The sequence below is a fragment of the Lytechinus pictus genome, chromosome 16 (genome assembly GCF_037042905.1).
Source record: "Lytechinus pictus isolate F3 Inbred chromosome 16, Lp3.0, whole genome shotgun sequence".
Taxonomy (NCBI): Eukaryota; Metazoa; Echinodermata; class Echinoidea; order Temnopleuroida; family Toxopneustidae; genus Lytechinus; species Lytechinus pictus.
The window spans coordinates 18,918,259-18,946,208 of record NC_087260.1 but is presented as its reverse complement, the minus strand read 5'-3'; the positions used below and the strand labels follow the sequence as shown (position 1 = coordinate 18,946,208).

At 36.2% G+C, this 27,950-nt stretch overlaps 2 protein-coding genes across 5 annotated transcripts in view; one reads left to right on the top strand and one right to left on the bottom strand.

Moving 5' to 3' along the window:
* Positions 1-4,887, top strand: part of LOC129278594 (uncharacterized) — a 40,044-nt gene extending 35,157 nt beyond the window's left edge. For both annotated transcript variants that reach the window (XM_064111029.1, XM_064111030.1), the window contains exon 17: positions 50-4,887. In XM_064111029.1, the coding sequence (XP_063967099.1) occupies positions 50-405 (356 nt within the window). In that variant the 3' untranslated portion in view covers positions 406-4,887. The remainder of the gene's footprint in view (positions 1-49) is intronic.
* The window catches only part of LOC129279656 (ATP-dependent RNA helicase DHX33-like), a 30,035-nt gene continuing 3,205 nt past the window's right edge, over positions 1,121-27,950 (bottom strand). The window contains exons 2-24 of one of the 3 annotated variants that reach the window (XR_010296004.1): positions 25,326-25,549; positions 22,529-22,579; positions 21,707-21,778; positions 21,090-21,143; positions 20,439-20,494; positions 19,749-19,863; positions 19,284-19,382; positions 18,774-18,859; positions 17,939-18,027; positions 16,781-16,863; positions 16,008-16,105; positions 14,947-15,045; positions 14,492-14,566; positions 13,570-13,660; positions 12,920-12,985; positions 11,879-11,967; positions 11,563-11,629; positions 10,795-10,899; positions 9,543-9,676; positions 9,118-9,184; positions 6,456-6,565; positions 3,598-5,652; positions 1,121-3,515 (exon numbers count right to left, since the gene is read on the bottom strand). Coding sequence is in view for 1 of the 3 variants with exons in the window: in XM_064111031.1 (XP_063967101.1) it covers positions 5,571-5,652; positions 6,456-6,565; positions 9,118-9,184; positions 9,543-9,676; positions 10,795-10,899; positions 11,563-11,629; positions 11,879-11,967; positions 12,920-12,985; positions 13,570-13,660; positions 14,492-14,566; positions 14,947-15,045; positions 16,008-16,105; positions 16,781-16,863; positions 17,939-18,027; positions 18,774-18,859; positions 19,284-19,382; positions 19,749-19,863; positions 20,439-20,494; positions 21,090-21,143; positions 21,707-21,778; positions 22,529-22,579; positions 25,326-25,532 (1,995 nt within the window). In the remaining 2 variants the exon portion in view is untranslated. Of the gene's footprint in view, positions 5,653-6,455; positions 6,566-9,117; positions 9,185-9,542; positions 9,677-10,794; positions 10,900-11,562; positions 11,630-11,878; positions 11,968-12,919; positions 12,986-13,569; positions 13,661-14,491; positions 14,567-14,946; positions 15,046-16,007; positions 16,106-16,780; positions 16,864-17,938; positions 18,028-18,773; positions 18,860-19,283; positions 19,383-19,748; positions 19,864-20,438; positions 20,495-21,089; positions 21,144-21,706; positions 21,779-22,528; positions 22,580-25,325; positions 25,550-27,950 lie in introns of all 3 variants that reach the window. The other 2 variants (XR_010296005.1, XM_064111031.1) reach the window with 2 other exon arrangements.

Genomic DNA, 27,950 nt, shown 5'->3' with positions numbered 1-27,950 from the left:
GAGGATGCCGAATTACTAGCCCAAATGGTGCTTCTTTTTTACCCCTTAGGATCCTACCACGACTTCACCCTTCCACCACTACCGCCCCCAACTACCGGTCCAAAGACAGAAGAGGGTGTCGCCCTTTGCACGCCCCCTCCGCTTGTCTGCTCCTCCTCCTCTGCCTCTTCTTCCACCACCTCTTCAGCAGCACCCCTTTCACCCCCACAGACAAGAATGGAAGAGCCCAGCCCAATGGAGGAGGACCAGCAAGCATTCATGGAAGGCACAGATCTGGACAAGCTTATTCAGGAGCTGAACAAGGAGGACAAGTCCACTGCGGAAGAGGGGGGCAGCAGTGAAGCGGAGGGAAGGGAGGCTGATGCGACTCATCAAGATGATCTGCATCCGGAGACTCTGGATTAGGACTTCTTAACCCTTATTGTTGGGTTTATTGCTTGACCGAGCCTGTTATTATAATAGCAGTATAAGGTTAAGCTAGGGTGTCAACCAGAACCCTGTGTTACAAAGAGTTACAATTGCTCAAATCAACCACAACTATGGAAAGCCATCAACATCTAAAATACATATTTGTTCAAAATATTTTTTAGATCTTGAAAATTCATTGTGCTTTTGTTTACATAGGATATTGCGCAAATTTCCTGAAGAAAAAATAATGACATTCATGGATTTCCATATACTTGAGGTTAATCGGATTGATCGTAACTCTTTGTAAGACTGTGCAACCAATGAGACTGCTGATCAGGAACTCCCCCTAAATGACTCCATTTATTGTTAGAAGTGTACACTGGATCAAGGTTTTGACTTATTAGTTATTTAACTAGAAGGCACTATCAAAAGCATGTATTTTTGACTTGCGCTTTATATTTGATAGAGTTGCAATCTAACACAACTCTTTATGCAATGGGGCCCCAGGAGCCTTTACACTTTACACTTGTCTTTGCGAATATTGATTTTGGTTGCGTTCAGTTGCGGATGTTTGAAAAAATGTCAAACTACCGAGCTTTAGTCTTTATATTGACCTCACATTAGCTCTTTTCATTGCATTGTGTTGTGTTTGTCTGCATTCAGGCAATCCGCAGCTGAACGCAAGCCCAAAATGAAAAGGTGAGAGCCAGGCTTAAAGAAAGGATTTTGTTTTATTCCAGTTAAATTTTTTGACAATCTATAGTTAAGGCATTATTGAACAAACCCAAAATGAGATGCAAGTTTCTAAGATGGTTTATGATCGATTTGAATCTTTAGAACCAACATCTTGTAAGGGCAAGGATCCTTTACTGCATCTTATGTAGTATATGTTTAGTAGCATATTTATTTACACTTCTTATTTCACTTACTGAATCAGATTTCATATAATGAATCAGAAAATAATACATGTAAATGAGCAATCACCGCACTACATCAACTCAAAGAATTGCCTTTGTTAAGTGTGAACACATTTTTCACATGGATTTACACAGATCATATGCAATGGAAGCCAAGCAAACCAAACCAGTGTAATATTTTGTACAGCCCAAATCACGTTTTATCGATGTAATATGATGTTTCAATGTGTGTGAACACTCGTATGTATAAAGTTATGCTGCATTCAATGTAGATTCATCTGAGGGAAGTGAGGCAAACTTGGGACCATTTCAAACATTTATACCATTTAGAAAAAAAAGAAGAAACTGTATAGGAATTGTAGTTTGATAGTGCAGGTAACTTTGCCTAAATCAATTCTTTTGGGTAATTTGTTCTAAAAAAAGATTGCTTCAATTTGGGTGAATATTCAACTTGTGCAAGTTGATCTGTATTTCAGGGGATCGATATTTATAGTAGTTTAAGAATATGTTCTAGTCCCTTGAATATGTGAAGTAGGGATGTATAGTCAAGGCTGGCCTTGAGCCAACATTTTGCCATCCTTGGCCTCTGCCTCGGCCTGGGTCAAAGTCTCTTCAGGGAGGTTTTCACCAGTGGCCTTGTGACTCGAAACTTCCAGCCTTGACGTACCTGATGTCATATCAATCACCATTTGCTTAGTTTACGTCAATCTTAGATGATAAAAAATTCCAGAGCAATGGACATAGTTTATTTCACATTTTGTCACTCCTCGACCTGGGTGGGAAAATGACACCTTTAACAAAATGCCTTGTTATGTTGACTGAGATACAAGAAAGCCATTGGGTGATTTCCAATTCAGTGTTGACCATTTGGTGTTGGGTCAAATTTTACATGATTATAACACCAAACTTGAAGTGAAGATGGTCCGGAAAAGTCACTCACTAGTTGTTGAGATGTCAATAATGTGATCAGGATCAGTTTTACAAACTGAATAAGTTTTGGAGCTAGGGGAAGCAATCCAAATTTCAACACCAAGGCCGACACCGGACTTGAAATCACCCATTATGTATCTGGGTATAGTAAATTGTACAGACCCGAATGAGAGACAATTCTTGATAAATACCTCATATGTAACAGATATTTGTGAGCTGTATAGCATCTGGGGAGCGTTTCATGAAAGGAGTTGTCAGACATTTTATCAGACAGTTACCATAGTAGCAGTGCCTCTCAGCCAATCAGAATCCAGGAAAGATGTCAGATCTGACAATGTATCGGACAAAAATGTTGATGAAACGCTCCCCTGGTCTATCCGAACTGCACTGTAGAAAGTTATGTACTCTGTGTGCACTTTCCTACTTATCATTATGATTTGTATGTCTTGCGTTGTGTTCATTGATTTACTGGGGGACGTTTCACAAAGAGTAAAATGTGACTTAGTGTTGTGCTTAAATGCCAATGGGCACATGATATGTAACATGCAAACTTATGAATACGCAGTAGTGCAGGTCCTCATATGGGGCGTTGCAAGACACTTGAAGGATGAGTTGACTAATGTGGTAATGGCTTTTATAATACACACAACTTAGAATTGAACTGTTCAGTTCTAAATCACACTATCAAGGGAAAATTCGCATTGAAATATTTCATACCCATCATAAAAGGGAATGGCTGCTTTAATTGTACTTACTGTATACTCAGTAAAAAGGCAGTACCATTGCCTTCCAGCATTTTTTTGTTTAGCCATTGAAAAAGAAACTTTATTTTTGTACGAAAAATTCATTCTGTAGATACTTTAGTTATGTTTTTGTTACTACAGGAAACATATTGCTTTTTTTTCTAATAATTACTATTCGTCAGATATGTCAACAATCGGGGGGGGGGGGGGGGGGGTGGTGCTTGGTTTAAACTGTATTTGAATAACAGAGTTTATTTTCACAAGATTACTAAGGTATTTGGCACCAAATTTATTACAATTCATTTTCCAGTACATTTGACAGAATGACACAGACCTTTCAAGGATTAATTAGATTAACCCAAATATTACTGGGTTTGCTGCATAGTGTTTACTACTACATCAAAATTTAATCAATCTTTTTTTTGTTTTACATTTGCAAAATTATCTTGAATCATTGACTTGTTGATAGACCCAACCAATACTGATGCATGCCGGAAATTTCTTCTCAATTTTCTTGCTTGAATTTAGTAACACCATGATCCAGGTGCATGGCCATGTTTATTTGTAACTATATGTGATAAAAATCTTAGTGGTAGGACTATCGAAGTTCCAATTCCAAATCGTAATGATGTTATCCACAGGGCTAACTATATATTAAGATAATTGTTTTGGTCGGCTGTTTCGGAGGAAATTTTTGAACATTTTCTGATTTTTTTTTGTCCTACACAAACGAATGACTTATTGGAGCAAACAACCGCTACTTAACTACAGCGTCAATGGAGAGTGGGTGCGCTTTTGCACCCTCCTCAATTACTCCAAAATTTTGCTTTTTGACGGGGGAAAAGGAAGAATAAAGAAAAATTTATATCAAATAAGATCAGCTTACCAACTTGCCTGAAATTATTTTCGGAAAGGTGGCAAGCTGATTGTATTTGATATAAATTTATTATTTCTTTTTACCAAAAAAGCTAAATTTAGGAGTAATTGAAGAGGGTGCACCCTTTCACCATAGACTCTGCTGTGGTTGTTTGCTCCACCATTACGAGCCAATGGCCATCTTGGTCTATTGACAGAGGGAATGCTGCGGAGCCTGACAGAAATAGACCTATTTATCGGTCTAGTGCTTTGACTAAGCTCTACTGCATGAACTGCTTTGGTAAAGCAGGTTAGTGGTATTCATAAGCATGATGGTCAAGGAGTAGCCTGGACCTGAAACATGCACAAATGACGGAAAGTCATTTAAAAGGGTGCCCAAGGAAACCATGAAATGTGATTTAATTCCAGGTATGCATCTATGGCTAAACTAATTAATCATACTTCAAAGCAGTTGGTGTATGTAAAGTTTTGACCTACTGGATTTATGCAAATCAAGTTTCTTAATGAAAATACCCGGTATTACTAGTATGTACCATCCCGATATATAGCAAAATGAATATTAACATATTATTTTGGACTATCTTTGACATCTACTAACCAGCAGCCATCACCTACACTCGCGTCTTGCTTTAGTAATGTGGGAAAGCATGCAGGGAGTCATTGAATGCAAGACCTATATAGGCTTTGCCCGATGTTTGCAGTCTTGCCACATCATACCAAATATTTATGTATAGCAACAACTTCTGCCTAAATTATAGTGTGTCCCCCCTCCCAATATATCATGGTAACAATCAGTTCAAGAAAGATCTGTTTGTAGACAAACACTAATGTCAATTCTTGTCTCCGTCTGGTTTTTACACATTGCATTGTACACACCACTTTGATACACAGAGACTGGTATCTCAACTTTTCATGTCAAAAAAAAAATGTTTGTACCATATCTGAATTTCTATACTTTGTACATAATGTCTGTAGATACAAGTGCAATAAAAAAATGACATGATTAAAAAGTTTGACTGTTTACTTTGTGATTACTTCAGAGTGATTTGAACTCTATCTTTTTCGCATAACCAAATAAATATAACCCTCATTTTTCTCCACCCTTATAAATTTCCATGATCTGCTCAAGACATAATTGTTGTACCAAGATAAAAAAACAATTTTTTGAAGTATTACTACACTGAGTTCAAGCATGAATTTTGCACCCTCTGTCAAAAGAGCCTATTTCATATAGCTCTTAAAGCTGTCTCAATAAGCCAGTCAGCATCCAAAACACATACATTTCTGATGCATCTTTAGAAGCGTTCTTTTTTCTTTCGTCAAGCTCTTGTCCTCTGAAGAACGCCAGAGCCGTCTCGTAAAGCCAGTCAGCTACCATCACACATACAAGTTAATTCACAATGTATTGCTTGGATCATTCTTGTCTCTGACATTGGACTCTTTATCATCTCTTCTTTCCGTACCTCTGAAGAGTGCCAGAACCATCTCGTAAAGCCAGTCCACGTCCAAGATGCAACATTCCTGATGTATCTTTCGGATTGTTCTTCTCGTCTCTTTCAGATACATGTAGCTCTTATCACCATGTATCTCTCTCTGAAGAATGCTGGAGCCGTCTCATAAAGCCAGTCGACGTTGAAGACACGCACATCCCTGATGTATCGTTTGGAGCATTCTTGTCTCTTTAATAGGACTCGTGTCATCTCTTTTTACCGTATCTCTGCCTGAAGAATGCTGGTGCCGTCTCGTAAAGCCAGTCGGCGTCCACCACGCATACATTCCTGTTGAGATGAAAACATTAACACATTGCTTCGAATATCTTACAAAAACAATAATTATAATAATCATAAAGTAATTTATTCTGCACTTGTATCCCCTATTGCCATTACTACCCTGGCAAATGTCATATATTTGAGCTACAATTATTCATTATTAAAACCTGGGTGAAATGTGGCACACGTAGATCAGGGAAACAAATAAAACTACACAGGGGCTGTGGGCGATTTCGTCCCGGAAATGTTCAAAAGAGCCCAAGAAAATCCCCATTAAATGCTATGCTAAAGCTTATCCAATGTAGGATATTTAGGCAGTGGGTTGTGAAAAATAGACCATGATATTCAAAAATTTATTTTTTTCTCTGATGTAGATTTATGTCTTGCCAAAGGATGTTTACATGAGGATTCCAACCAATCAAAATGTAAAATGAAATGCATTGTAGATTGAACATGTAATATAAAGAAAGATCAACAATATTTTCCTCCCAAAATTTATCAATTTTAACTTCTGAAAGGTTATCTAAAGGCATTTCTTATTTCCACATTTTTTTGTACTTGTTTAAGTAATCAGGGAATACATCATTGTGTAATGGACTTTTTCGAATCAAAGTCAGCCACTTCAAATTTGCAGAAAATGATAAATTATTAGAGGAAATTCTATACAGGAACACACAGAATATTTTATTTGAGAGAAAAATATACAAACTTTAATAAAGTAAAACAGTTGATGAATTCTCAGCAAGACAACACCTAATAATATGTGCTATTTAAAAGCAAATATAATAATCATACAATGGACTAATCCTCACCTCATGTAACACTTTGATGTATGGACCAGTTCACTGTATAAGAGGTAGGATGGCTTGCATTGGAAGAGACAGGATGAGGGGTGGATTGCTACAGTCTGTTTTCTATCCAACTGTGGTCAATACATAACAGTCAGAATATATTCATCTCTTTTATCCAATGTATAGATTTGGTACAGATTCTATACAATTATACAGGTGAATCAGCCTAAGCGAAATATTTTGGGACCATAGAAATAAATTTGAGAAATAAATAACATATGTTTGCAATTTCTGGTCTGCAAAAAAAGCTCGACTTAATCAGACTACTGTATAGATAATATTTGAATACTATTGCAATGTTTAAAAGCCTTTAAACACAAAGTGACCATTTTTTGTTTATCTTTTTTTTTCCATACATTTCTTGGCTGATTGAACATTTGTAATTTGAATTTTACCGTTATGACCTCCATTAACATTTTACCGTAAAGATTTGGTTAATATATTTTAGAAAGCTTTATACCAAGATCATATCCAGAAATGTCATTCCCACTTAAAATTATCACACAAAATTTATCCAAAATAAGGGCTTCACATATTTAATCTACGTACCAAATGTGGATTACAAAATTTATTTAAGAATTAAATGCTACTGCTACATTCTTCTCTTTCTCCACTGACTCTATATTTACATAATAGGTTTGTGTATCTGATGCTACAATATTTTGTATAAAAACTTTTATGTAACTAGCATGTTTGTAAAACTGATCGCAATATGGCCTTTGGCTGCGATGATCTTTCAATAAACAATTCTATCGATCTATCTATTTCCTCTGATCATAATTTGCTTTATTAGGTGGTCTGTCAACGACAGATCACCTATTAGTTTTGTCAGAATTTTCTTTCTTCTTTATTATTATTATTATTATTATTATTTATTTTTATTTCCGCCAATTTTTTGTTCCAAGGATAACTCCAGATCGGTTTTGTCAATTTCTTTCAATTTTGGCACAGTCAAAGGTCATTGTCATAAAACGTGACAATAACATTTTCAAGGTCATCAGGTCATGATGACGTCATCTAGACGCCATTTTGTAAAATCACATTATCAATCATATCTCCATTATCAATTATCAAAAATTAACAATATTTACATCACATTAACTTCAGGTCAAGAATCAACAGTTCATGTCATCAAAGGTCACCTGGTGGTCACGACGCGCGCGTACGCGCTCGTCAAAATTTAAAATTGCTCAAAATCACTTTTTGACCAAAGTAGAGTACGTTTCAGGTCATTTTAAGCATTTCAAAAATTTGCGCACGCACACGTATGCGCGCGCGTTTCCGCGCGTAACGCCTTCAACGCAACACAGAAACGCCGTTTTTTTTATATCATTGCATTGATAATATAATTCTGAGCAATTTGATACCTTCATCAACCTTCTACGACCATTAATAACGAAATTAACACCCGTTAAAGTTTGCAGCACGTGTGCGCGCGAGCTCCTACTATAGGCCATATATGGGCAAAAACATGCCTATTAAAAATTCACTGTAGCTCTTTAAATAGTCCGTTGACCCCCAATTTTTTTCATATATCGATAGAGTATGAGTTGTAGATTTGATTTCATGTCACCATTGTCCCTCAATTTGATCATGACGTCATCATAATGGCGTCGGAAGTTAAAATATCCATTTTCCTTGTTATGACGTCATAATAATTATGCAAATTAGGCTTTAACTCCGTGAATATTGGTCAATTTTCGCCCAATTTTCGATATGTTGTAGTTTAGAATGTACTCATTCTCCTTGGTTGGCATGTAATTTCATTTTGAAAAACGCATCATGGCGTAAAATAGCGATCAAAAGAGGTATGTCATTTTTCCTCATTTTGCGTGTAATCTCTATGGGACATGACTTTTTCTCAAAACTAGATTCTACATTCCTCTATTTCGTGAGCTATATCTCCACCTTTTCTTGTCAGTTGTCTCTGAGCTTTTAAAATGTTGTAGCTGAGATTCTAAGCTTTCGGAAATGTGCCCTCCATTTTTTGATCAGATGCCGGGATCATGCCCGTTTTTCGCTTGCAAAATTGGATTTGCAATTCTCAAATTTGCTTACGTGTAATCTCTATGGGGAATGTCGTGGCTCAATGGATAACGCACTTGACTTGCGTTCTCGGGGGCGCAGGTTCGAGTCCTGGGGGTAAACAAGATTTTTTTTTTTTCATTTTTTTTTCTTTTTTACCACCTCGTACATGATCCTTTATGATAATTAAAAGGTATAAAAGTTAAAATTTAGCAAGATAAAACAGACTATAATTATTTTTTTCATATCACATGTATTGTCTTATATCAAAGAGACCATTTTCACAGTGCTTTATCATCTCCCGTCTTTCACAAGTATTCCATCCATAATGAACATTCCGTTGTCATCATGAAGATCATATTCATCTGCTGGAACATGGTAATGGTGATCATGATGGCGAGAATAAGGACAGACCACCTAATTCGTCCGCATGACGAATTAAAATCTAGTTTCTAATTTGATTACTAGTCAATTATTTTTGCTACACTTCCCAGCAGTCAATGACAAATTCCACACACGAAAATTGACAAATCAGAAGCCAGGAATCTTCCTATGCAGTGTATAATTCTAACTATTCCCCATCACATGTCATTCTTACCGTCAGGTAGGATCCGTCACACTGAAGCTCTGCTGAATTCATAAACAAGCCTTGGGTCAAACATTTTCTGAAAGAAAAAAAAGAAAGAAAAATCCATTATACTTTTCAAAAACATCTTAGAAAAAAGAAAATTTGAGCAATATTTCATAAGCCCTTAAAAAAGAACAGGATATAGTACACACTTAAAGCTTAGTCCTAAATTTCTGTGTTTTAAGAACCCCAACTTGGTACCAAAGTTGACTGAGACTTGAAATGAAAATTTTAAGTAGCAACTGCACACCAATCGCAAAATACATAAACAGGTTGTCAAACCATACATGTACCTCAGTTTGGATAAAACAAAAGCAGAACTTAAGTATGGTACAAAACTAAATATCACATTTCTAAGCGGTGATTGCATAACTACATTTGTATTTCTTTCATACCTTATTTGAGTAAAGTCATGTCCACATGACTGAAGTTGAAGGTTGGCTCGGACGCACAGCTCTCTCAGCTGCTTGCGGACATCTATCGCGTGCTTCACATTACGATGATTGATGAAGTTCACTTTACACCACTCCTGAAATAATGCAAAGACAAAATGAAAGTTCAAAGCTCAAGAACATTTAAAAACAATAGACAACTGTATAAAAATTGTTTCTAGTAAAATTATTCATATCGCACATTCTTGATAGTAATTGCATTGTTTGTACTATATGAAGTACATTAGTGAATCCATTCCTAAAAGTGATATTGGTCTAAGGAATAATATTGAGCATAAGAGCAATTTTCTCATATAAGTATTGGATCTAGCCCTATGTGAATTACCCCCCCCCCATAAAAAAAATTAAATAATAATAAATAAATAGATAACTAAATAAAATGAAGAAAAAAAATAGATGAATTAAAAAAAACTAAGAATCACAGTATCATGTCTTAGATCTATTGAAGTAATTTTGAAGACTATATAGTCCTTAATAAAGTAATAGTAGTCTTGTTGTCCGAGTATCAGTGTCCAGTGTTCTTAGTATTTTCCATATGACAATTTTTGCCACTGTTTTAATATATTTGTACTTCTTCTATGCCCAGGCAGGTGTTTCACAAAGCTGTTTATGAGTTACAAATGAATTTCTGCATGACTGGTGACCCTTTCTTATGCTAAATGATCTCTATGTAGCTGACCTAGCACCTAAAAGCCACCGCTCACCTCACGATTGCTCTGTGACCCGATTTGGGAATAAAATGTAGCAGAATTTGATGCCAAAATTGAGACATGGAATATCTTACTGTGTAAAATTATAAATCATCGTACGAATACCTATGTTCAAATCTGTGACTATGCTATCATCCCTATTAGAATAAAAGCAAATTTAATATTTAGTCATAATGATATCATAGCAATCATACGATTGGCTACGACTTGAAACTAATTTGGCCTCCAAAATAAAGGCTTGCAATCATCCAAAATGGTTATATTAGTATTTTCTACGGTTAATTTGAACCTAAAATAAAAGATACTTTTCATTCACATTTTCAGAAAATGAGAAAAATTTGATTTGTTCCCAAATCTGATCGTGGAAATGTCGTAAGGTATGCAGTGGCCTTAACATGTTCCAGTCATGCGTAACTTTACGAACAGCTTAACAAAACACTCACCTGGAGGGGCCGTATAAAAAATAAAATCATTGTCATTGTTACCTTCTTGTTCTTGACAGCTTTGTACGCTCGGAAGATGGAGAGTAAGGTCACATGGTCCCCTTCACTGCAATAAAACTTCTTCCATGCTGCTAATGCTTTCTCTCTCTGTCAAAGGGAAAAATGGGAAACAAACTACATGATTTCTTTTTATCAAAGAGCGATTAAAAAAATAATCAAAATTTTTGTACATCCAACCCCCAATTTCCTAAATTTTTAATCAATTTTTCTCTTTTATTTCATAAACTACTGAAACCATGATAGCTTCAGAGCATGACAACCTTGAGTATGATAGTAGATAGATAGAAACTAATCGTTTCAGGTAGGTCCCATAAAAGCAGGGGTCAGACATGTATACTTTTTGTTCATCAAATTATCAACATTTGTGCGGTAATATGTGGATACAGCTGACACAAAAATATCAAACCTAAGGCATAACTTCTATTCCTTTCAACCTGTAAGTATAAACCTTCATGAAAGAAATCACTTTTACTATTACAGTCATGATGATTTTGACTGATGGTGGTAATGGTGATAGTGGTAGAGGTTACGATGATGATGAGGTTGACTACGACGACAAATCAATGATGGTGATGGTAATAATGATGATGATTATAGTGACGATGACCACAAATACAAAGACGATAGTGATGATGATGGTAAAGTTGATGATGATGAAGATGGTGGTGGTGGTGATGGTGGTGATGATAATGATGACAATGATGATGATAATAACAACCAATCATTAAAAAATATAAATATTTCTAATACCTTGATCATTGGACTGTGAAGGACTGATTCCACTGAGAGCACAGAAACAATTGTCAGGATCTCTTCTCTGTTAAAAAATAAAAGAAATATAATCATGAAATAATAAGGGTCAGAGAAATCTGGAACTACTTTCTGGTATAAAACAACCAATGTGACCTTTGACCTTTTCAAGACCAGACACTAGCCCAAGAAATACAAAACAGTGTAGCACTGAACATCTACATCAATTCATTCACCACCATGGAAATCGTCAAAGTTACATGCATGGTGAAACGGCTCAATTCTGAATGAAAACAGCTGTAGAATATATACTCACAAACACCCATAGTCCTTTGCACTTATGATGACCTTCGACATGGGTGGATCTAATGGATACGAGGACATCTCCTTGCCAATGGGAGTTAGCTGTATAAAAGAACAAAATATATGATAACAATAATCAAGAGATTAAACCTTTGCTAAATAATTATGTATCTTTCAGCAACTAATATTCTTCAAGTCTATAACTTTTTTTGCACTCTGTTTCTGGGAATGATCAGCATTTTAGCTTCAGATTTTTAATACTCAATTTCAAAAGCAGCATTATGAGTATATTATTTTCTTATAATTTTGGTCTTAACGCAATGGTCCTCTTTCAGAACTCATGTTTGACTTAAACTGTGGCTTGATTGCCAATAGTGACCCCATTCTCAACAATAGATGTCTAAAGGCCACCGCACACCTTACGACCAGACTGGTCTACGGCTGGCTTGCGACTGAGTGAGGGAACATGAATCGCAACATAGTCATAAGCCTCGACACCGCACACTTTGCGATCCGACTACCATGCTGTCTGCGACGCACGTATGCACTTTTTGCTTTTTGCCATAGCAACTGAGAAAATGCGCTTACTACTGTGTATGTGCGTTGTTTATCATATACGCGTCGTGCAACTCTGCTGTCTGATTGGCTGGAAGTTGGATTGAGCTTGCGATCCAGTCATAAGGATACGACATGTCAAATCCTTACGTTTTTCCTTGCGACTTGTCTCTGACCGGTTTGCGACTATCAAGCTGACAAGAGCTGTGACGTCACATCTCCCCTCACTCGGTCGCAAGCCAGTCGCAGACCAGTCGGGTCGTAAGGTGTGCGGTGGCCTTAATATATCAGTGCATTTTATACTTCAATTCATAAGATCTCTGAATACGGAGTAAAATAGTTTTATCTACCATTAAATTCATGAGAAAAGTGTGTTGTAAACACAAGATACAGAAACTGAAATCATAATCTCAGGATGTTTCATATTTATCTGCACATCCAACACATATTTTTCTCAAAATTAAACATAAAAACATGAAAAAAAAACTTTGACATCTACCTGTAAATTTCTCTCTCTGTTCACTGCTCCCAAGAGCTCCAAATGTTTCAATGCAGCGTCAAGAGCCTGTATAAATTGTAAGTATTAACAATGAAATGAGTGCATAAAGTAGAAATGTTCTACAAATTGTCAGCCTCAATAGAGTAAAGATAATCCATATCTAAAATGAAATTATTTCATACAATTCAAATGTGATGATAGAGATGATCATAACACACTAACATATATTGCAACTGCCATCAGCATTCACAAACTTCCCTGACTTTTTAAGTTTTTCCAGGGAAGAAAAATAAGTGGTCACAACTCCTCAATGCAATTCTATGACAAAGGCTGTTGATTTGAGAGCAATAAGTGCTGGGGCTGGCACAATCATTAATTTGCTTCTTTTTTTTTGGTGAAGTAACATGACAAAATATTTGTCATGTTTGTTGATTTTTTTTCCAATCCATGACTTTTCCTAATTTTCTGCTGCTAGAAAAAAAAATCCTTAACCTATAAAGCCCAATGCAATTAAGATCTATTTATTTCATAAATTAAAATGAACAATAAAATCCTGGAAGATGTCACATATCTGAAGGAGAAAAACAATTATTGACTTAAATTTGATGCATATATTACAAAAAGATGCAAAGAGAAATAAATAAATTGACCTCTCTTGGAGGGGGGTCCATGAAGTCAAAGGTCAGCACATTCTTGATGCCCAGAGCCATGATCTGGAGAACAACATTCGCTAAGTTACTCCTGAAATGAAGAAAAGTTAACAATGAAGATGTGTTAAGTCCATACATAGAGACAATACAGACACAGTTTAACTCAGTATCTGTTACATCATGTAATGTTTTATCATTTACATTATTTTTCCAAAAAAATGATGAATATATTGCATAAAAAACAGGGTATTTACAAATATCTAATGAAATTTACGTTATAGCAGAGTATAATACATCTTTACACAAAGTATTTCATCAACTTTCTTGTCACAGGAGCAATATAAATATTAGAATTTACATGGATATATCATCCTCAGTGTAATCGACATCATCATCATCATTATCACTATCATTTATCTCAATTATTAATCATATTTGGCGGGTTCACCTGGAAAAGATGCATCATAACATTGTTATTTCTGGTATGGTGTTGGTGTGTAGTTTCAGAAATTCATCACCACCACCATTATAACCAGTATCATTACGACCATAAACACCACCACCACTGTCATCACAATCATCGTCACCAAATCATCATCATAATCTCACATCACCACTAGCGTACCTACGGGGGGGGGGGGGGGGGGGGGGGGCAGTCTACCCCCCCCCTGACGAGCCACAACCCATGAAAAGGACGTATCCCTGCCCCCCTGACGAGCTTGACGACCCTTTTTTTTTTGCTTGTCAAATTTTTTTCTGGTACGAAATCCTTCATTTGTGATTGAAGAACTTTTTTTTTTTTTTTTTTTTTTTGCTTGTCAAATTTTTTGGCGGACGGTTTTGCCCCCCCTGTGAAAAATCCCAGGTACGCCACTGCACATCACCATTGCATCCTCATCAAATACATGAGCTGTGTTCATACCGTTGTATTTCAGGAATAGTGTTGGCGTTGAGCTTCGTAAATTCATCTTCTGTGTACATTCTCCAGCATGTCCCACTGTATCCAAAAGGAAAACAAAATAGACCTTTAAATTCCAACATCTTCTTTTCACTTAAAACTTTATTTGCAGAACCATGTCTTTACCATTAAGTAAAATAATAAATCTGTTCTAAAATCCCTAAATCTCAAACAAGAAATTTCTATTTATGATCATTGTATCTTTGGCTTTTACATTATTTCAAGTCATTTCTTTTCACATGGAAAAAATACATCAGAACTTAAAGACCAACTAAACATATTGGTATCGTAAATCATACATTCCACGAATCAAAACATTGTATTGAGTAACAACATTAAACATAACTTCCTACCAATGGATTTGGCTTGATGAATAAAGGTGAATGGGTGAATATAAGTCCCCATGGCCCATGACTTACCTGTCCTCTCTACCAGCTCGACCAGTCCTCTGCCAGGCCTGGGCTTGAGATACCCACTGCACCTTCAACAGATCTAGACCAGTCCCTGCCTGGTAGCTCCTGATATATCAACCAATAATTTAACACAAGTAATAAATAAGAATAATCAATGACTACAGTACAATATCTCTTTAGTACAAGTTGCCACATCCATTAGTATCCACAGTATTAGCTCATACCCTAGACTATTCATGCAGTTCCTGGTGGGCATTTCATAAAGATGTTCATAAAGTTACGCATGTCTTTACGCACGACTGGAAGTTGTTCTTAGGTGCTAATTCCTCTACACAGGGATATATCATTTAGCACAAGAGAGGGTCATCAGTCATGTGTAAAGTCATTTGTAACTTACACACAGATTTATGAAACACTCACTAAGTTCCTTACCCAGGAGGTAATCACGTTGATAACGTAGCCTGATAGTAAGTACTCACTAAAATTATAACAAATTTGTCTCCTACTTTACAAATTTACACAATATATTGCCAAGAAAAAACAGGATAACAAGAAAAGTAGCTTCCAAATAATCCTGTTTTCCCATTAATAAACTGGCATTTACAATTTTCATAACAAAATTCACAAATACATGTATCATTTTTGTTTTGCTTATCAACTTTGCTGTATCTGTTTAGCAAAAACCCACATTGTAAAAACTGGTTACCTGAAAGGAGCATTGTTGGCATGACTTTACGCAATAAACAAAAGTATATGCAATACAGATGCAGGACCTCCCGTTTTAACCTCACTATATTTTCATAATGTTAACTGGATTTTTTTTTTTCTTTTAAAATGTACCATTAGCATTACTATCAATATGTAATTGTTTTATGCTACATGTATTATCAAATTGTTATAACTCTGTAAATGCATGGATTTCAGCTTTTTAATTGCAGTATGTGTATAATAGTTTTACTCGAAATAAAAAAAACTTGCCATGAAATGAAATGAAATGTATCTTTGATTATTGCTCAATCACATGATCCTATCCTGAAGGACATTCATTAAAAAGCCTATAGACTTACTTAGCTTTGACCCTGCCTGTGTCAATGACATGCTTAATACCCGGGATGGTAACCGATGTCTCAGCGATGTTTGTCGCTAAAATTATTTTCCTCTTGCCCTGTAAATCAATCAGATGGTACAATGGAAAATGCAAGAGATAGATTTGTGGAGACTATTTCATAGAAAAAAAAATAGTATTATATTTAAATACTTGCATATGATTTATGATTAGTGGAGAGAGAACTGGTCAGCTAAAATCACCTACCTTACATGGTGAAACTAAAAACTATTTTTATCTAGTCTCACCACCATGCAAGCATTCTAAGTTCACGCTAACAATATATTAAGCTGAGGGGTGGGGTGGGGTACACATGTGCCAGTAAATTATATAAATTTTGTGTAGCTAAATGACATATAAGTCATGAGAAAGATAAACATGAAAATCACTATTACAGTAGACTCTTCATAAGTCAAATAATTGCCTAACTCAAAGCGTTATTTCAGATCAGGGCTCCGTAACACAAAGAATAGCGATCAATCGCTAAATGAACTGACCAATCAATATCAATGTTACACGCACATTTGGTTTAAAATACTGACCAGGGACCAATCAGTGCGGTTCTTTCATATTTGCAATCCATCGCAAACCTTTGTTATGGAGCACAGAATATGCAAACAATAATCACATTTTCCAAGTCAAATTTTGCCAAAGTTGAACAGATGACTGTGGTCCCAAGAGATTCCCCTGTACGTCTGTGCATACTATTAGTACTCGTATGTTTATTATACTCACAGCCGGGGCGGGTTGAAAGACTCTCAGCTGCTGACCGGGAGGCAAGGATGCATACATTGGAAGGGCTACAAGACCAGGAACACCTACAAAGAACAATATATTCAGCACTTAATAGGGACCTTAAAAATGTCTGGGCTAGTTTTGCCCAAGCTTTTAGCAGATGTCCCACTGAGATTCTTTCTCTCCATCTCCATAGAGATGGGGGATTAGTTAGCTGCAGTGAATTCTTGTATGCAGAGAAGCACTGAATGCAAATATAGGCACTTTCATGGCCGTAAGAAGCAGAAATTTTGAAAAATGACATATTATTACTTAAAAATTTCACAAAATTCGCCAAAACTGTGCACTGATCATTCAATTAAAAAACACCCGATGAAAATTTGATAACTTCATCATTCCCTCGCTTTCGAGTTTCTTATAATTTTTTTATACGTTCTACCACCCTCCCCCCCAAAAAAAATAAAAATTAAATAAATAAAATAAATAAATAAATATATAAATCTGCCTTTGGCCATGGGCACTGTTTTCCAAGATTCAAAATCAAAATAATCTTTCCAGTTACTATCTTTATTACATTTGCCAACTTGAGAGGTTTTCATACATCAAAATTTACAAAATAAATATAGCATACCATTAAGAATTATTTCGATGGGCATAGATCTCTACTGTAAAGGACACCCAGACACATACCCTGCCTGTGGGCACTGGGCGTATATTACAAGGCTACATGATCAAAATGTTGCAGCCTGGGTAATTATCCGGGTGGGTGTTTCATAAAGCTGTTCGTAAGTTAAGAACGACTGGTGATCCTTTCTTATGCGCTAAATAATCACCAACATATAATGGTGAACATCATTTACCACAAGAAAGGATCACCAGTCATTCTTAAAGTCGCTCTTAACTTATGAACAGCTTTATGAAATGGGCCCCGGGATTAATATGAATAGTTTGGGTCTAGAGATGGTGCCATTCAAAATCGTTACAAATAATGATATTCCGCTTTTGTATAGTTAGGTCTCGATTTGAAATAATTTCTCCAGATGCTTTACATCTATTATTGTGGCATATTGGCTTTCAAAAAACAACTAGAATAGTAATTTATTCAAAATACCAGATAAGACCATGAAATTTTTAATATAGTATTTATGTTCTACTCACCCTGAGGGAGATCTAGTGCTACTTCCCTCACTGACCTAGCAACGCTCTCAATCTCTTCTTGGCCGGTCAGAAATACAAGCATGTCTTCTCTGTAAATAACAATAAAATAAACACAATTTATTCCTTTGCCTTAGACAAGGCCCCGTGTCTGATATGACTCACACATCAGAAACCAAGTGAAGAAGCCAGCCAAAGAGCCTTTAAGAAACCGACTAGGATTTCATATGTTAACCATTGTTAACAACTTGAATCTGCTACCTGAGAGGTAGCGGCCAATCAGGGAACGTATTGTTTGCATCAATGAATCCTGTACCATACAGCGAACATTAAGGCCCATGGTTTCATCAGGCATCGAAAGTATGAATTGGCGCATCGTCATGCTTATGAATGATTCATAACAAGCAGTGAAAACCAAGTTCCAAAAGGTTTGCGAGTTCACCTGGGTTTCACCAGCTCTCTTCTTTGAATGCTAGTCTCGTTTCATCCACTTTTGACGAAGAATGCAACCAAGTAATGAGGCCTTGTCAAAAGGCTACTTTGCCTCAAGAGTTCTCTACAGAAATTAAGAGACTGTTTTCAGACAATATGAGGATGCCATCAATGCCATAATTTTAATATGCTGCTTTTTTCTGAACTGCCTAAAATTGTTTGAATTTTTAGATACAAGGTTTTAACACCACGGCAACGATACGTAAAATCTGAAAGATACAACTATAAAATTGGAAGTGAAATTCCAGCTTTCTTTTACTCATAACAGTATGTTGGAATTTCAAAGAAATACAGGCTTATTAATTTGTAAAATAAATAATGGAAGAAGATTTGTGGATAGACTTACGCAGCTGGTTGTTCCTGGTGAATTTGAAAGATGGTGACCAACGTTGAGAATAAATAGTCTGGTTGAGGCGAACTGGAGTACATCAACTAAAGAAAAAGAAATAAGAACTATTTGTACATAATCATGGCAACAATCAAATATGCAGCAGATAGCTTTAAAAAGGACATACTGAAAATAAAGCTTAAACAAAAAGGAGTTACACCACTGTGATCAGTATGGTATACTTGTACTGCTCAATTGATTTTATAAGATTCTTGTTGTTCTGTAAATATTGTTCTTTTTCTGGTAATTCTGTACAAAGTTAAAATCCATAATACCATAAATTCAAAGAATAAAATTTGAAATGAAATACTTCATGTGATATTGAAAAGGAAGGCAAGATGATGCAAGGTACACTAACTCTCTAGAGAAATATTGGTAATGGAATTACATTGTCCGTTTGGTATTGCATACGTTTATTGCCAATTTGAGGATCCTTTTAATATACTGTGATAAATGAATGTGCCTTACCTCTATAGGGTGTTGTCTGCCTTGAAGGTAGAGGACAGGAGCATTGTTGAAATACTCTGAAAAATGATCAACATCCATCGTAGCGGACATCACTACAATCTGTGAGGGGGGTAAAATGAGCAATATAAAACAAATAATGCACAAATGAAAGTGTGTTAGTGCAGATGGAGCGCACTTAATGTAATTTACAATGTGCAACAAGCACGAGGTGATTGTTCCAACTTCTTTGCAAATTTGCGTTCTTACAGTGAATACAAATACAAGCTTTGCTAAAACCATTCCGAATTCTGGTGGATCGCAGGAGAAGAGGCCATTTTCCATTATAGAATCACAAACGTAGCCAGTACAATGTTGCTCCACTATAAAGTTCGGATCTACTTTGAGGAAGATGTTTCTACTTCTTGATTACAATTCACCACTTTGTCTTAAAGATAAGGTTTTCTTCTTTAATACTTATTACAATACCTTGAGTGGTCTGTTTCCATTGACTCTTTGCTGCTGAGCTGCTTTCACGACCCCAAACAAGACATCCGTGTGAACAGTTCTCTCATGGGCTTCATCCAATACTACAATGCTATACCTGTTGGGTTTAATATAAGTACAATAAATACAAAAATAACCTTTTAAAAAATAAAGAAGAGATATCAAAAGCAGAAAGAGAAAAATAAAGACCGAAATAAATCAAAGAAAAAATAACAAATAATTTCCTAAGCTACCAGGAGGGACAAACAGACAGACAGACGACCCAAAAACATAATACCTCTGGCAACCAAATACAGTAGGTGGTGGTATAAAAACTTTTTGGACATTACCCATTGTATAATACTGTAGCTAATTTCTTGTAAATATCATTCCAATTAAATTTATGTAGGATATATCATAATTTGCATGCATAATTTCATGTTTATCAGTAAACATGTAACAGTATGATTAATGTACACAGTACAGCTGTACATAAATATATCATTATCATATGAGAATTTCTGTTTGATTTTAATTTTTTTCCACTTCTGTTTTCCTATTACATATTGTGCTTCACCAAACACAATGCATGTGCATTATAATAGTTGGAAAATGAAACGACTCTGTGACAAAAGTACAGCAATTAGGGTTAAGGATTATTTCTAGAATGATGAATTTTATTACAGTATTTACCTGGATAATTTTGGATCTAAGATGGCTTCTCTCAGCAGCATACCATCGGTCATGTACTACAGAAATAGGAGAAATTGTGGAATGTTTGAATTATATTGAAAATAAAATAAAGATTAAATGAAACTTAATAAATGCATCCATTCTTTATCGACCAAAGTTGACTAGGCATGTGAATAAAAATCTTGTGAATTTTGACTTTATGTGCACTGGAACTTCCAAACACTGAATGGTCAGTGACAATGTGAAATAGTCAACTAAAAGACGTTCAATCGTTTTCTGATCTACAGTTTCATGATGTGAACATATCATAAGAATAACTATAAGAGCTTCCCGATAAGAGGGTTTACAAAGCTGTTCTTCCCCCCCCCCCCCTCCCCTCGATCAACTTGGCAGCTTAAGCTTTGTGATGCATCTTCTGTGACCATGTGATTATTCTGCAAAAATGTTGTGACATGCTTGCACAGAACAGCTACTGATTCTCTTACACATAATGCACATAGCCTGAATTTTGGCCAATCAAGATTGTCACAGATGTTGCATCACAAAACCTACAGCTGCGTGATATTCACAGGCCCACTCTGTCAGGTCTGTCTGAACAAGCTTTTCACAGTGTATAAAGTTGATCTACTCAAAAGAATAATGAAACCTTACCTTAATCTTAGTTTGTTCCGAGGTAGCATCGTCAAAGCGGACGCAATAGCCCACCTTTTAAAGAAAATATGATATAACATAAAATTGGGTTGTTATCAATACAATCATCACGTTTTTAATGTTTGCAATCTGTAACGGGAAAATTTTTTCATAGGTCTTATGTTACAGTCACACCAACGAAACCGACTCCAAACCGACCAATGGTATGTCATTGGTAATAACATAATAGATTTGGTCGATCTGGAGTCGGTTTCACCAGTGAGACTATGACAATATTATGAGTGTCAAGTTAGAAATTAATTTTTTTTTGATGATTTTTTGACATCTATGTAATTAAACACTCATTTGTGCATCACTTCCCATGGGGAATTTTAAATAATTCGGCAACCAATCACACTGATTGTGCAGAAAAGAGATATATGACCAGCAGACGTTATGTAATGCTACTGGAAAGTGCCTCGTGGTAAAGTCATTATCTCCATTTCCTTGGCCTGACAGTTGCCCGAGGCTAAACTGAGCTTGGCCCAAGAATTTCTTGCTGGTCCAGAGTTTGCTCTCCCCAAAGAAGACTCTTTAACAGGTAATGTCTTGGGTCAGCAAATAACACAACGACTCACCTGCGTACCAAGTTCACAACCCATCTCATCAGCAACTCGAGTTGAAATAGAAATGGCTGCAACACGACGAGGCTACAAAACACAAAATAAGGGGAAAAACACACAATTTCAATTATGCCCACAATTATCAACCGATTAAATAACAATATAGATTTATAACAAAATACTGATTGTGCATAATAAACAGATGCAATTTGCATAAGCTAAAAACTACTGGGAATCGTCAAATTTGAGATGAGTAGCAAAATTCTGGGGTAGAATAATGTATCATCATCCGTCTCAAACCGCAATTGGTGTTTTTAGGTTCGGTGTTGACTTTTGAATGTTGGTGTTGGGTCAAGCGATTCTACAGTGTGAGAATCTGTTGCATCGGCTGCAAAGAAAGGCATTGGGATGTGATCTGGACTTTAAGAAACTGGATTTCAAGGACATTCAGCAATGTTTGCTCCAACGACATTTTCTCCCAAAGAAGGTCTGGTAAAGCTGAGCTTACCATCTCATGCTAAACTCAACACTAACCCCAAACCCTTATCATAATATGCTGAGCCAAAAACCCCACCATACCCCTAATTCCATGTATCAAGAGACTGGAGCGATTGAAACAGGAGTTGCATAAACTGTGACATCTTTGAGGACTCTATACTTGTTTGTGCTTGTCAAGTGCAGATGGAAAGTGCTAGTTCAAATCTCTCGACAAAAATACAAAAGCTATAGGCAGATAAAAACAGCCTCCTTTGCTGCAGCTCCTGCTTAAGACTCGAGGGAAGGGCTATTCGCTCGGAGTGAGTTCCATATTCTGATTGCATCTGGAAGCAAACTTACCTGGGTTACAGCTATCATGCCAGCTTTGGTCATTCCGGCCTCCAAAAGGTACTGAAATTATATTAAGGTAGATATAACATAAAGATTTAAGACATTTTGTGCATCTTTCATTTTGAGGGGAAAAAAGCTATGAATAAGGTGATAACCTATAAGAAGAATTCAGGGCACTATGATTTTTTATTTGACATTCGTGCTTGTACATACTGTAACTGTTGTGCCAAACAGCTGTGCTGTTCCATATACACACTATCAACCTGTCAGATTCCTTTTTTTTTAATTGCATATATTTGTGTTATAGGACAAGAACCTGTTGTGATCTCTTCCATCCATAAACGCATGTTTTATCCGACAGTTACCAAAAGAAGTATGCTTCTCAGTCGATCAAATTCAAGGAAGTTGTCAGATCTGACAACTTGTAGAGTAAACTAGAATTTTAATTCGTCATGAGGACGAATTAGGTGATCTGTCTCTGATTTCATGATCAGGAAGACAATCAGCATGTTTATTGAGATCAATATGATCATCATGATGAAAACTGAACTTCTATTACGAAAAGAACGTGTTGAATACTCTTGAAAAGAAAGAAATGAGAAACTTTGGAAAATCGGTGTAAATGATACACATGGTACATGTACATGTTATATTAAAAGGATTTTTAAAACTATTTTATTGTGCAATGTTTTAACTTATATACCTTGTAATGGTCATGAAGGACCATTTGTGAAATGTTGAAAAAAAAAAAAAAAAAAAAAAAAAATGTTCACCCGGAGGTTCCAACCCTCGACCTTAGGATTGCAAGTCTGATGCCTTATCAACTGAGCAACACTATTTCCCATAGACTAATACACATAAGCACTATTTCCCATAGACTTTACACATAGCAAATTGAGAGGATCTCAAATCCAATTTTGCAAGTGAAATACGGGCATGATTTCGGCATCTGATTGGAAAATAGAGACCACACTTGCGATAGCTTACAATCTCAGCTACAACATATTCCAAGCTCAGAGAAAACCGACAAAAAGAAATGGAGATATGGCTCGCGAAATAGAAGAATGTAAAATCCAGTTTTGAGAAAAAGTCATTTCCCATAGAGATTGCATACAAAATGAGCGAAAATGACATGCCTCTATTACTTGCACTTTTTCAGGATGATTCATTCCTTTAAAAGAAAATATAGCCATCAAATTAAAAAGAATATGTCCTCAGCTACAATATATTGAAAACTGAGTGAAAATTGGCCATTATTTGAGGAGTTAGTGTCAAATTTGCATAACTATGATGACGTCATAGGTAGCAAAGTGGGAATTCTGAATTTCGACGCCACTTTGATGACGTCATGATAAAATTAAGGGTCAAATGTGACATGAAATCATATCTCCCATCTATACACTATTGGAATATGAAAAAAAAATTGGGGGTCAACGGACTATCTAAAGAGCTATAATGAATTTTGTATAGGCATGTTTTTGCACATATATTGTCTATGGTTAGTGCGCGCGCGCATGCCTGCTGTAAACTTTGATGGAGGCTTATTCCGTTATTACTTGTCGTAAAAGGTTTATCAAGGTATCAAATTATTCAGAATTATATTATCAATGCATTGATATAAAGAAAATGGCGTTCCTATGCTCTATAGTGCCGTTACGCACGCGCGTAACCGTGCGCGCCCGCAAATTTTTGAAATGCTTAAAATGACCTGATTTGTACTCTACTTTGGTCAAAAAGTGATTTTGAGCATTTTAAAATTTTGACGAGCGCGTACGCGCGCGTCGTGACCTTTACATGACCTTTGATGACATGGACAGTTGACCCTTGACCTGAAGTTAATGTGATGTAAATATTGTTAATTTTTTAAAATTGATAATGAAGATATGATTGATAACGTGATTTTACAAAATGGCGTCTAGATGACGTCATGATGACCTTTTGACCTTGAACTTGTTTTATACACATCACATGATTCGTCCCCATATCTGATGATATTCTGAAGATAATTGATATGTAGATTTGGAGATTTTGTGCTAACAAGAAAAGGGCGGAAAATAAAGAAAAATAATAAATAAATAAAAAAGAAAATTCGTACGAAATTAATAGTTGATCTGTCGATTGACAGATCACCTAAAAATGTTGATAAATTGCTTCCCAGGAGTACAATATTCTTCAATTTGTAAATGAGGAAGATCGATCAAAAGCATTAAGATATCAAAAGTTAGACTATAAAAAGTACCAGTAAGACAAACTGAAACATGGACACAGAGATTTAGCCAGAATGAAGATGGTCCATAACTTCATCTGGAAATTACAAAGGAGTGGTTCTACTGCAGACCAATCATGCATTAATCCAGGGCTCCACACTAACCCTTTTTTCTTCTGGTCCAACCTTTTCATGCCGTGCCAGTAGTTTTTTCCATTCTTTTACTAGTCGGAACCAAAAATTTACTGGTCACCAAATATTAAGTAAAACATTTTTAAAATATTGAGTTTATTTTGCTGTCTTTTATTGCTTTTATTGCCCCCCCCCCAAAAAAAAGAAACATACAAAAAAACAGTAGACACAAACACAATATAATTCACGAGAGCCATTTTCTAAGATGCCAGAGCCTTTTCTATAATTTACAAAAGAGGAGTAAATATCATTTGCATCAGTTTGATATATTTTGTACTGGTCATGTCGAACCAGTAAATCCGGCTATTTCTGAAAAGTTACTGGCCCGATTGCAATTTTTACCGGTCCGGGACCGTCGGACTGGTGCCGGTCATTGTCACGCGCTGATGAATCCATTCATATACCAACCTGAGGAATCTGTGTTGTTTTCCCACTCCCTGTCTCCCCCAGCACGACAACACTAGCAGCCTTGCGGATCTCTGTGATAAGCTTGCCCCTGGCCGGGTAGATGGGCAAACTACATCGTTGCTGGTAAAGGTCATTCTTCGGAGAGGTCATGGACGTCTTTTGTTTCTTTGGGGTGGGCTCCCATCCTGCTCTCTCGTCGTCCGTCATTTTCCTTTTTAAAAAATCTGCAATGTAACAACACATTATTTAGCTAAATTACCCAAAAATTAAGATAATAATAAATACTGGCGAATGATATATCAAATGAAAGGTCTTTGCATTAGAAATGCAACAACAAAAAATTAAGAAAATTCGGCCATTCGTTAAGGAGTTATGGGTAATTAAAGATCAAATTTTTAAAACCCATTCTGCCGCATATGATGCCTCAAAATTTTGCAATAAACATTTCATGTTTGTAAATTGCTCCACGTCATTCTAAGAATATTTTCCCTCAAGTCTTGCGCAACTTTTGAGTCCAAATTTATGATGCTCGGGTATGCGGTTTTAAAATTATGCAACATTTAGTAGTACATGTCAGCCTCCAAAATGCTGAAATACGTGATTTAATTTTCAAAAGCGAAAAATATGTAAGAAAACATCTTTGGTATCAGTTGTTTTTTATTTTTTATTTGTAGAAATGCCATGAAGAATACATACAGCAAAAATTAGCACTCTATAAGCTTTAATTACTGAATTAGAACAGAATATATGATTTTATGAATAAATTAGCATATAATTAGTTCATATAGAATGAAGTATATACATGTACATATATATATTGAGTGAAGTTTAGCTCTACAATGAAGTAGTTAATGTCATTTTTCTACCATCTTGTAAATTTTTGTTGCCATATCATGATCTTTTGCAGAGAAATGGGGGGAGCATATTCATGCTATGAGATTATATTTTTTGCTGCAAACACTCATTTGCATGTTGCACTGTACATGTACCTCTATGACTCCAGCAATGCTGAATGATATGCTGTGTGTGCATGTGTCATGTGATCACGAGAGTGGCTGAATTGCTGCAAGTACAAAGTGGGGGGATTCAGGCTTATGCGTGAGGAGAGCCGGGGGGGGGGGAGCAGAGCCGGGGGGAGAGCAAAATATGAAATATGGTTGTGTGTACCTTGTTGTTACTATGTAATGCTTATGCTGTATTATTTTTTTTCTCACGTTTCTTTGTTTTTTATGATGATCCTTCAATGTCAGGATTTTATATTATAAACTTTTGAATTTGAAAAATTTGAATTTGTATGACTGTGTATCACAAGCTGTGTAAGCTTTTTTTGTTCAAAGGCTGCAGTAGAGGCGGGTCCAGGATATACCTGCATGAAGGGGGAGTAAAAAAAAAAAAAACCTAAATTTTCTGTTAACCTTTTTTTTTTTGGCTTTTTTTTCCCTGCGTCCCCCTTAGATTCAGGTGGTCCCCCCTAAAATTTTGGTTGATAACTTTTTTTCTTTCTTTTTTTCAGGTGGACCCCCCTAAACTTTTTGGCTTCTACCACCAATGAAAGGGGGAGGGTACACGTGTAAAAGCAGCATTTTACATTAAAAATTTTGATAATGGCTCTCAAGGGGGTGGATAGGATGTGCCCCCCCTTGGATCCTCCACTGGTCATGTACAGGGCATGCATTTAAATTGGGGGGCATAACTAACCTCTGGTGGCACTATAGAGGCAATATATGTAAAAATGCTGTTAAAACTTAAAACACAAATGTGCCCCCCCCCCCATTGGCGGCGGAAGCAAACAAGCAAAAAAAAAAAATTAAAAAAGAAAGGTTATGAAATAAAAATTTAGGGGGGGATCGTCCCCCCACCTCAAATTAAGGGGGGGACATGTCCCCCTGCCCCCCCCCCCTTGAAAGTGAGGACTTTTTTTTTGCTTGTCAGATTTATTCGTAGAAGAAATGTACTTCATTTTTGGTTAAAAACATTTTTTTTTCTGCTTGTCAAATTTTTCCTCGGGGAAAATGTGCCCCCCCTTGGAAAATCCTAGATCCACCCCTGGGGTCAATACTATATTTGGAAAGAGATATACCCCTTCCATCCCTGATGTAACCCATTTGCTGTCAAAAAATATATACTGTATTTGAAGAGGGGGCTAACATACCCCCTTTGTCTCCTTTGGCTTCACACCCGATGATTGCACATGACTTGTAAAATGCACACACACACCCCACGTGCAGTACATGTTCTACCGGTGACCACTGCACTAGCTAGAGACACACAGAGCTCGACCCATTCATTTCAATTCACTGCACAAGTTGAATGCGACATTTGTTATTCATTACAGGTACGAATTGTTATTTATATCAAACAACAATTTGTAAAGGGTCATTATTAATGCCAGTTCATCCTCGCTCAAACTCAAGAAAAATTAGGACTCATTAGTCCGACATCGTCTTGAGTTTCAGCTTTGAGGGCGATATGCGACACATTTGTGAAGTCAGAAAATGACCATCGCCCGAAGAAAAAAACCTTCCTTAATTCATACATCGGCGTCAAGAAAACGTCACCTGAGAAATAAAAGAGAAATAAAGGCCGAACAAAAATTGATAATATTCATGAATTATGCAAACAAAA